This window comes from Thermobia domestica, chromosome 2, assembly GCF_964235325.1.
Source record: "Thermobia domestica chromosome 2, izTheDome1.hap1.1, whole genome shotgun sequence".
Taxonomy (NCBI): Eukaryota; Metazoa; Arthropoda; class Insecta; order Zygentoma; family Lepismatidae; genus Thermobia; species Thermobia domestica.
The window spans coordinates 75,030,575-75,042,810 of NC_137455.1; the positions used below are offsets into that span (position 1 = coordinate 75,030,575).

At 33.9% G+C, this 12,236-nt stretch overlaps 1 protein-coding gene across 1 annotated transcript in view; it reads left to right on the plus strand.

The window, feature by feature from the left end:
- The first annotated feature begins 2,864 nt into the window (after window positions 1-2,864).
- Window positions 2,865-12,236, plus strand: part of LOC145672856 (uncharacterized) — a 214,413-nt gene continuing 205,041 nt past the window's right edge. The window contains exon 1 of the mRNA XM_081742012.1: window positions 2,865-4,328. Coding sequence (XP_081598138.1) covers window positions 4,001-4,328 — 328 coding nt within the window. The 5' untranslated portion in view covers window positions 2,865-4,000. The remainder of the gene's footprint in view (window positions 4,329-12,236) is intronic.

Below are 12,236 nucleotides of genomic sequence, written 5' to 3' on the forward strand. Positions count from 1 at the left end.
ATCCGTGTGTCTGTCCGGCAGACATAAAATCTCAATTGTTGTGATTTTTAAGTTTAGCGTTCCTTTAAGCGACGACGCTATATGAAACGTGGACCTACAGTTTACAGTGGAATCTGAAGCACATAGCGGCGGGCCTACGCTAACTTCTTAGCCATGCGAGAGCTCACACAAAATTTCAAAAAATTAGTTTGATGGATCACCATCAATTTTGAATACGATAAAGGGGGTCAAAGGTTAAGCATCGGATTCACTGAAGAATCCACCCAGCAGAAACGGAGTGGGTCAAGATTTGTGAATGAGTCAGTGGGTCCTGGGTAACAGGACGTGACCAACTGCGACCCACCACTCACCGTGACCCTCTGATCCAGTAACCACCATGATCCACTCTGACCTACCGACCCACTAACCCACTCTGCTTAGTGCATTGTAGACAGAATCTTCTAAAGGTTGATGAATTTGTCTGTTTTACTTTCAAGACCTCCATTTTTCTTGCTTTTTCATTTGTTTCTATTTACTTTCCTGAAATATGTTGAAAAAGAACTACAGGAACTTTCAGATATTGATATTTGTAATGTTAAAAATAGCAATAGCACTTACTGCTTGCTTTGGAGATGCAGCCTGTGCGTTTTTGGAGGAGCTGACTACTGGAAAAATATTTTTTGAACAGCCTCTAATGTATGAATTATTGTATTAAAAAATTAATTTAACTATGTGTGCATAACCATCACGCCAAATGTCAATGCGAAATGAAATAACTTTGGTGTATAGTTAGGCCCCAATCCCAACTGGGATGTTGTCGTATCGCTTTCATTATAATACATAACCAAGGGGGAGTGGGGGTCCGACTTTTCTTTTTTTCTTTTTTCCTTTTTCTTTTTTTTAGAAAAATTGAGTACCTCAAGAGCAGGTCGCTGTGAGTGATGGGTCGTGGGTCAGAGTAGGTCGCGGTAGTTTGTGAGTCCAGTGGGTCGTGGGTCATGTTGGATGGTGGGTCAATGGATCATGGGTCAAGTTTTCATTGACTTACGCCATCTCTGCCACCCAGTTATTAACTATCACAAATAGGTTCCCCATAATCTCGATGGGAGTAATTATGAATAGTATCCTTGCATGGTAGATTACCCGCGCTGATTTTGAGATTAACGGGTTAGTATAATCTTCAGAATGCAAAATTCTAATCTGTCCTTATAATACAACCCTGGAATGAAACTATATGACTTTCTACTCGATAAATCTAATTACCTCAATATTTTCTATTTTCAAAAATCCATTCACCTTACTGACTTTTTCAGTGGTGAATGGAGGGTGAGGGGAAATGCAGAAATTCGAAATTCAGTGTTCATGTGGTGTATACTGTGATAAACGAACTTCTTCATGTGGTATAAATTGTAACTTTGCTACTAGTTTCAAATAAATATTAATAGAACAGAAAATATGTTAGTTTTTTAAACATAATATAAGTTTATCAAGAATATTTTATAACTAGCAGAATGCCCGTTCTACGCGCGGGAAGAATACGTTCCATTTTGAACACAAAGGGCACGAAAACTGTCACCAATCAACTTAGACACTCCGAAAATTATGAGTTCGACACTAATATCGGTCATTTTCAATTTTTTTTATATGCCACTATCCCCCCTTAAGAGTACTAATGCAGGTTGAATTTGGATTTAAAGGACATCGGAAGTGTCACTGTTCATCTCAGCGATCCCGAAGATATGGATTCGACACTAATATCGGTCATTTTCGATCATAGCTTCCCTCTCCCTCCCCTAAGTTTCACCCTCAAAATGAATGATAAAAAACATCTCAGGCCCGAAAATCATCTATGTTGAATCGGTCGGGTGGTTCAATATACCTATATATATATATGTATACAGTGGCGTATTTAGGGGGGTGGCTTAAGCCTCCCCGAAATCTTACTTAGTATAGTAAAGTAAATGAAATATCTTGCAGAATTTTCTCATTTCCAGGCAAAGCCCCCCCCCCCCCGAAAGTTAGCAAAGCCCTTCCCGAAACAAAATCGTAAATACGCCACTGTATATATATATATATATATATATATATGATACTGGAATTTATACAATCTAAACCTGTTAGGGATTCTCAACTATTATGTGCGATACGCAATTCACCTGTATTTTATTTTTCTGGTTGAATTTGGCTTAAAAGTACTGCAAGGACAGATTTCCAGAATGGCTTGTGGTCCACGGACAACAGTTTGAGAGATGTCTTAAAACCGTGCACGTGTTTTCTGACAATTTTCTTTTCCACACTGATAATCATTGATCATCTGACTTTTCTATCCTTTAACATCAAAGTGGTCTTCAGAGAGAAAGGAGAAAAGTCTTGTGGAAAGTGTCTCGTAGTGTATGTGTGCGTGCGTACGATGTGATCTTTCCGTCGTTACTATGACAACTGACTGCAGCGCTGCGTTGCGACGAAGTAGTCGGTGTGAAAGCCGGAAGCTCTATGACTCTGCGCGCGGGAACTCACATTCGTATCAATGCTACTACAGAATCCGTCGGCGCGAGAAAGGCGTGCGAGAGAGAGAGAAAGTGAGGGAGGGTAATAGTGGGGTTGTGTAGCGAGAGAAAATGAGAGGCGGAGCTTCTAAGAACCTCAGTCCAATCAGAAAAGAGAATTCGCAATAATCGTTGAAGTCGGTGAACCAATCAGAAACACAGAGGCAAGATTCGAGAGAGTCAAGTTGTCGCTACATTGACTGGTTCTAATGTTCGCGTACAGCAAAAGATTCAAGATTGTTGTGTAACACCCCCCTCCTCTCTCCAACCTTTTCCCCGTGCTGTTGTATTTCGTCTCCCTCCCGCTCAACTCTAAGCTTTTACCTTGGTAAACATGCCTCAGATACAATTGTCACATATAAATATATATACGTATGTTCATGTGTAAATGTGAGTGAGTAAGAGCGAGAGAGGGGAAACTTTGTATGGCTTAGATGATAAGTAGCAAAGAAATCACACAAAGTCAAGTTCATATCGCGTGAGTGAGTATACGTGATATCTTCGGGGGAATCTTACAACCCGACGGGCGAATCGGCTTGATAAGAGGGCAGGCAAACCAGAGAAGACTTGGGAATAGCAGATTATTAACAGCTTTTTTTTTTCTAGTGAGTGAGTGAGTCGTCATTCTTTTGTTTTTTACACCTCCCGCCGTCCCTGCTCGCTTGCGCTCTTTCAAGCTCCCCCCCCCAAAAAAAAAAATACTCCCCGCTCCGCGCTCTTGAAGAGTGTTCCTTTAGTATTATTTCGTACCGGCACATCATTCCTTGGTCTCCGCGAAACTCCGCGTCATTCACTGTCGTGTAATCTGTGACGTAAGCGGGACACAAGAAACACGGAAAGAGAAAGAGAGAGAGATATCGAAAGAAAGAAAGAAAGAAAAAAATATGTTAACATTGTGAAGAAGCATCAGTCACAGCTAGTGTGTATGTGTATGTGTTTGTTACGTGACTTGTAAAAGCAACACAGAAGGAACCGGGGTAAGGAAGGTCGAAATTTCTTCTGAAGATTGAGGCGACATGAGCCTTGTCGCCGTTAACAGTGGGTGGATACCATGAGGCAGGCACACAGCTTGGACGAGAATGGATTTGAGTGTTGTCACTGCTTACAATTTCTCAGAAAGCGAGATTATTATAACAAGGACGAACTTTGCAGTGAACAGATCTGAAAAATTTTATATCCGACTAACACTCGTGACTTCTTGGTGCTTTTCGCGTCATCTCAAAGAATAGTTTGAAATTGGTGATTTGGAACAGATTATTCATAAAAATAAAAGTTTATTAACATAGCCAAGGGAAAGAAAGTCATATTTAATGATAATATAAGAGACATCGTTAATTGTTGTGGACAAACTTCCGATATTGCAAATGACATCTCGAAACATTTTACCCCAATGTAACCTAAGATGTGTTCTAAAATTACGGTGATATTACAGTAATTAGTGTTTTTAATTTTGTTCAAACAAAGACAATATCTCAATGTTGGTGAGTGTAAATTGTGAAAACCGTGACGAACTGGTAATGATGGAACCTTCCAAGTTCTCGAACCACCAATCCCCGTTAGACTTCACAATTAAGTCACGCGTTGTGACCACGTCGTCAGAACCTCATTCTCATCATCAACAGGACAATGGTTCATCACCCGCGTCTCCTCCCAATCTGAGCATTTTGAAGATGCTAAAAGACCAGCAGCAGCAGCACCAAGACGAGGCCGTCACTTCTTCGGCTGGAGGAGGGGCATCCAGTGTGGTCAATAGTTTGTCCACCAGTGCGTTTCGTGTGGTCACTCCCAAAGGAAAATTTGAGGGTAAGTTTTATTTAAATTTTATGTGAAAAAGTTTCGGTGCCATGTTACTTTATAATGTACTAATATAGTGTATCTGTCTAAAATGACACGAAATATGTATTTTTTAAAAAGCAATATAATGTTATCGCCTCGACATCAACAGAACTTTTCTTATTATTACGTTTTGTTTTCATTATTATATTTTAGTTCACAATATTTACAAGAACCGTTTGACCTAATCTCCAGGAAAACTATAAGTCTTTTAAGCAAACAAGGACAAACTAAATGTTAAAATAAATAAATAAATAAAATAGCTTAATCACCTTGTTAGTAAATAAACAATATAATTTTGAACCATATTTTGAAGTACTTAGTATAACATATTTAATACTAAAAGTAGTTAGAAAATCACTTCGAATTATACTGTATTTTTAGAATTTGACAAGCATTCGTAACCAATAATGTTTTGATAAAATTATGCTAATGCTCTAGCTGGAATTCTAGTTTATATGCTTGACATTTTAAAGTAGTTATAGTATATATATAATGGAAAACAATTATCTACTTAGCAGTGTTGTCTTTGTAGAATAAAATTATTCTATAAATTGAGATATATTATTTTTATAAATTTTATAGACTTGAGCAGCATCTAAATTGTTATCTAGAATACTTCGGATAATTTCAAACTTTTCCTCGTACTATGTACCAGTCTTCCAAATCAATAAAAGGATAATTTCTGTTGGATGCATAAATTCCTTCACTTAACAGCGAAATAGAATTGGTTAACCACGTTTAATACAATTATAATGAAAAATATTTTTTTTAAATAATAACTCATATTGTCCTTATATAGCTTATTGTATTAGATGTACAATGTTATCATTGGCGAGCACGTACCTTGAAAACAATTTGTAAAAGATGTTTTCTTTTTTTAACAATTCTAGAAGTCTATAATTAAAATTATAATGCTTCCTTTTTCTTAAAAAATAAAAAAAGATTTTTTCCAATTTATGAAATCGTTAATTACTATGAACTGTTTGATATTAATTCTTGTAATACTAGGCTCTGAATTCCAAATTTTTAAAATCAATTGCAAGGCTCAATGATGCTGAGTTTTCTGCTTCACTCCCCTAATTTTTACTAATAATAATACAATATAACTAAATTTAATTAAAATTACTGTTTTGGTTTTCTGTGTCAGCTATAATTTAACCATACTAAACAGAAAAAATAAAATTTTCCATTTTTATAAGAATATAGAGAACGCGTGGGCAATTATTCTCCCGATAAATAGACTGATTTTTTTAATTATAAAAAGAACGCACAGTAATATCTCTCATCTATTCATTACAAGAATGTAGAGACTTCCTGTGCTGAGTATATATTACGTGGAGAGAATTGCAACTGAAATACAAATGGGCAAATTTTTAATATGAAATTTATATTTTTCTTATTCATGTTATAATTCCTTAGAAACCACTATTGAAGATATATCGCCACCAGGACCGGATCCAGGATTTTCTGAGGGGGGATGGTGCACCAATAACTATCAGTACATTTGAATCAAATTTAATTTTTTAAAAATGCCTTTAGACATCTGTGATGTGTATGAGGAACTGACAAACTATTGTGTTTAACAAAAGCGCTTTTTTTAAGCCCGAAACGAAAACATGACATGAAATTTTAGGAAAGTATTGCTATTTCCACTGCCAGTTTCTCACTTTAGATAGTGTATATTCAGAATGGAGGCGGAGTGCACGTGCTCCAGTGCATCCCCCCTAAATCCGGCCCTGATCGCTACTATGTGTGTAAAATATTTTTCAGGCTTCCTCCTTAATTAAGAGTTTCCTTTGTCTTCTCCAGCCTACCCAGAGGATAAATTCATTAATTTTTATTAACGTAATCTTTTGCACATGCATTATTTAGTTTACAAAATAATATATAGTTAAAACTGCAGCTGTTGTATCATTCATTCATTTCTTACTTCGCGTTTTCTCATATTGTCTCTTCGCTGACATAGGACACTACTTTCTATTATGTTAGCTACTCAAAAAATATTTTTAGAAAAACACTATTTATGTAATAATGAAGTGGTAATGGGTCCTTAATACTTCAAATGAGACCTTTCGTTTATTAATGACCACTCAAGACAGAGGAGTAATACAGTGGAAAGTAATAAGAATTTTCTCGCCACAGGATTTTTTTAAAAAACAATTTGGCTCTAATTTGAATACAAGTTTGGGTAACTTAAGAATTAATTTTTTTCTAGTGTCAAGAAAACTTTTTTTAAATTGGTTCAATTAAAATCAAACAGTATAGAAAAATATTTTTTTTTTTGCTTTTTACTATACAATCTAACACAAACTAACATTGTGTGTGTATGAAACGTTTAGAAAGGATTTCAGAAACGAATTTAGATGCTATTAGAGGTTCTAGGAATCTATCTATACATAATGCTAAAATACAAGATCACATCAAAATTTGAGTTTCATAAAGGGTTAGAAGTAGTCTAGTGCGTAATATTGACTACTTTATACTTACTATTTACAAACATTAATGCAGTCAAATAATACCGAAGTAAACTTTCAGAAACACTTGAACTTTCTCGTTTGTATTATTAAATTTTGAAATACGAACTTAATTATGAGAATTGAATACCAAATTGAATTACTAGATTTGTTTTGAAGTTCAAATTTCATTTTACCTTCTATGTTTCAATTACTTTAAAAATTGTGACAAAATTGTAGAGTAGTACTTTGTAGTACCTTTGTATATAGACTCCAATAACTTTCTTGCATTAATTCATTGTTTGTTTCATGGTTGAATTATTGTCAGTGTAAAATGTAGAATAGTTTCACAATTGTATCTGGAACTACAGAATATTAGCTTCTTTAAAAAAGAAACAAGTAGTTGTATCTATATCTCCCTTCTGTATTTTGTATTATTTTGTTAATATTTTAAAATCGTGTTCGTGGATTTTCTCGGAGTACTTCCGTTTCCTTCCACATTTTTATTCTACCTATTATTCCATCATCATGCATTTGCCTTAATCATTTGTCTCCTTTAGTCTAAAGGGCATTATCGTGGGACGTTAAACTAAAAGATTTCATTTCATTAAAAAAAATAATTTTATAGAGTAGAATTCTTAGACATTAATTATATTTTTCTATGTTAGATTTACTCTACAATTGTACTGATTACTGTAAAGGTATCCCAATTACCAGTATACATAAGTTTGTTTCTCATATATGTATCTAACGATTTATTTTTCTTTTGTATTTTATGAGTGTTAGAAAGCTTTGCTGTAAAATTTAGTAACTTTCTCTTACAGTATTCTTTTTTCCTTTTTTAGTACTTAAAACGCGCCTGCTGCATATGTAACAACCGCATATATTTAATCTCTTTCTTTGTATTGTTTTCCAAGTGTTATTTTATATAACGAAATACTTTGGATAGATTAATAATTACCTGTACCGTGGGCAGAAAGTGCTCATACATGTGCACTATACTTAATAGAATGTTAATTTAATAATAACAAAAGAAGAATGTTTTTAAGATATGTAAAGTTATTATTATGGGATAGTTGTTGCTATGTAAATGTTTATGGATACCTAGTCAGCAAGTTTGTGTGCTTGACAGTTTGAAGGAAAATATATTATAAAGTATATCAGCTAATAAACCATTTTAGCAACGTTCATCGACGTTATCATTCTAATAGAAAAGGTGAGAATAATGGTATATAATTATTAAAGATAATTTTTACATGTAAACAAATACTACCACTCAATATTTGTATATCTTACTTAGACGAACCAGGTTGACGACTACCCTTGGTGAGTCGTTATAAAAATTTTGGTTTACCTCACCCGGGACTTTTCATAAATTCTTACCCCGAAGTAAAGTAAGGGTGAATTTACTTTTACAATTAAGTTAATGAATACAAATTTGACCATACTGAGAAGTGGTAGAATAATTGTAAGGAAAATGGACACTGAAATAATGGAGAATGAATCCACTAATAGTGACAACGGTGAACCTAGTGTAACATCAGGATTGACATCGGAAGACCGAATCTTGCTAGTCTTACAGCGGCAATTGATGCAGATGTCTACCGAGTTAAAGCAGACGATGAAGCATCACTCTGAAGAATCCAACAAGCAATATGAAGAATTGAAGCAGACGTCTACCGAGTTAAAGCAGACGATAGCACAGAGCTCCGAAAAATCCAACAAGCAATACGAAGAATTAAGTAGACGAATAGAACAGAAGTCTGATGAATCTAACAAGCAATACGAAGAATTGAAGCAGACGATAGAACAGAAGATGGAACAGAAGTCGGATGAAACGAAACAATTAATTATCCAGACGATGAGCGATATCACCTTGCAGTTCGAGGAAAAGTTAAAAGGAATATCGGAGGAATGCCAGGATAATCACAACCACCTGAGCCAAGAAATCAGCGATATAAAAAAGGATTTAGAAGTAACCGAATCTTCTGTTCAACAACAAAAGATCCAGGTCATCAATAATTCTAACAATATACGTGCAAATACGCAATTGATAGCTACGTTACAGGAAGAAATTAGAATGCTACAGGTTAAGGACAACACATACCGTAATAACATGTGTAGTGATCGCATGGAGTTTCCCCACTCACCAGAGATGAACTCGCCTTCGCCGGTGTCTGATGAAGATATTATACTGGAAGAAATACATCCGAAGAGTACAGATGGGCGAAACATAGATGGTGTAATGACACATCACGTCATGAATAGGAACTGTCACCCAATGGGTACATGGAATGATAAAAGGAAGGTAAAATTAAGTGTTAAGATGAGTGAAATACGAGCTATGAGCAAATTCAGTGGTAAGTGTAACGAGAATGCTACTTCTTTCTTAGAAAAATTCCAGGACGAGTGCAATATTATGTGTATAGATAGATCACAATATATGAAATTAATCCCTCATGTACTACTCCCACCTTGTTCATTATGGTTTAAAGCAGTACGTGATCACATCAGTACATATGAGGAATTCAAAGCGGCACTAATCGCCAATTATGAAAATGACTTTTTGCTTGCGAATAGAGATGCCACCATTAGAAATCAACACTTCAATCCTCGATTGCATAAATCTGTTGTAGAGTTTGTTGTAAATACATACAACGAATTAAAGGTCGTTAATCCATTGCAATCGGAATCGAGAATAATAGCATCGATTCGAAATTTGCTTCCATTTAAATTACAACAGATCTTATTTTCCACACAGTGTATGAGTTTCAACCATTTATTAATGCTTGTCCAATGCTATGAAACTCAATACCATGCCATGAATCAACAAGCAGGAACGGGTAAAAATAAGAATAATTCAGATCATTTTGTGCCTGTTCGGAATTTGAATATCCGAAGTGTGAACAATACGGAACATAACCTAAGCCGAGTAAATTCTAGCAGTCAAAACGAGCAAAATAGACAAAGTTATGTAGGGAATCCGCCTAACCTAATTAATCGTAGCAATTCATATGTTAGACCATATAATCAAAATAGGTTTAAAAATAGACCGAATGTATGGCGAAATTCTAGGAATACAGCAAACTACGCGGATAGACATAATTGGAGATCAAGAGATGGCACTTCACATCCGGATCCAGGTATTGAAGTAATTCCTGTACTGAACAATAATACGGGACATAATAATGATTGTGCAGTACAATGTACTTTATTAAATTCATATGCAAGTATGAATGTAACCTGATTACCGTTAATGAAATTAAGTTAAACTCATATCAGTTATGGATTTTCATGAACATTTATTTTATTTTTATTCAATTTAATTCTCTTTAATTCTCATTAATCAATGATAATTCTCAAATGTTTTTAATATATGTAAGAATTATAATTCGATTCATAAATGATTAAAAGCAAAGGTTATTTATATTAGATTGATTTGTGTAAAAAAAACTTAACTGTCAAAGATTATGTTAAGAAGAAGATCTATTCTATAAAACTAAATATTCGACAACTATCTTGAATGAGATTCTTCTATGTTGTGATGCCTTATTAATCTAATGTTTATTTTAAAATATCACCTAAAATGATTATCATATAATGCGCCCTGACTATTTGTAACTCATGTTTGTCCCTTACGATTTTTGAATTCGCACCCTTCAACGATTAAATAAATGAGCGACGATATTTTTAATAAGAAAATATAATAATAATATAATGAATGTAATTAAAAATAAGTATTGATGAAGTGTAATATTTGTTATAAATATATATATATATATGAAATGTAATGAAGATATATATATGAGGTGCGATCAAAATGTGATGGACATATGCAATGTAAGAACAGTATTGTAAACGGACCAGTGGTTCTTGAACATAAAAGCCAAGCTCACTCATGACTTTTATATTCAGTCCATTTGTCGGGCGACATTTTTATATAACGAAATACTTTGGATAGATTAATAATTACCTGTACCGTGGGCAGAAAGTGCTCATACATGTGCACTATACTTAATAGAATGTTAATTTAATAATAACAAAAGAAGAATGTTTTTAAGATATGCAAAGTTATTATTATGGGATAGTTGTTGCTATGTAAATGTTTATGGATACCTAGTCAGCAAGTTTGTGTGCTTGACAGTTTGAAGGAAAATATATTATAAAGTATATCAGCTAATAAACCATTTTAGCAACGTTCATCGACGTTATCATTCTAATAGAAAAGGTGAGAATAATGGTATATAATTATTAAAGATAATTTTTACATGCAAACAAATACTACCACTCAATATTTGTATATCTTACTTAGACGAACCAGGTTGACGACTACCCTTGGTGAGTCGATAGTTAAAAAGGCAGCAAAACAAGATGTAATAAAAATCTTCTTTTCCTGTACCTTTAAAAAGTAAAATTTCATAAGAAATTTCCAGACATTTAAGCGCTAAAAGTTACCACCAATATTAAAAAAAAGAGAGATATTTCCATTGTTACACATTTTTAAATACTAAAAAAGTTACGTAGCAAAATTAAAAATCAAGATATTTCCTTATAGTGTTTTTAAGTGCTCACACGTTACATTACAGAAATTAACTTTTTTTTGTAGCATTTTGTAAATGAAAGGTTGAGCTGAAACATTTAATATAAAATTCTCTTTACAGTATTTAGTAAGTGCTAAAAAATTACGCTGTAAAATATCATCATTTCGTTTTTTCTTAATTTTGAAACTCATAAACAAATAAAAAATTCACTGAAATCTTCAATGCTGTGTTCCCCAAAAGCTCTCCATTGACTTTTGTCTTTAGCCAACAATCTGCACCTTCTATTTTGTATTCCTATTTCTGCTAGATCCATCTTAATATTGTCCTCCCATCTTCGCCTAGGTCTTCCTAATGGTCATTTCCCGATTAATCTTCCAGTTAACACTTTGAAAGCGTTTCTACTTTCTTCCATCCTAGCTAAATAACCTGTTCACATAAGCCTCCTAGACTTGATGATTCTAACAATGTTTCGTAAACCGTATAAATTATGTATTCCTCTTTATGAAATTTCCGCCATTCTCCATTCCCGTTCCTCTTGGGTCCGAATATTTGTCTCAGGATCTTGTTTCCAAATAATATCAGTCTACGTTCATCCTACGACCGTGTTTCACAATCATACAGCAGAACAGAAATGATTATCGTTTTACATATATTTTAGGCTTGAAATTACCTCATTATACTACACTCTAAGGTTTTATTTTGCCCAATTACAATGTAAATATACTGAGATGCCATCGTCATTAAATGACAATGTGGAATACTTATTATATTTAAATAAGTAATGATTTATTATTTTATTATTGTTATTTATCAATATATTAAATATCAATCATTATATTGTAGTAAGCTTTTCATGATGGGAATAAATAGCCTTAGAACTG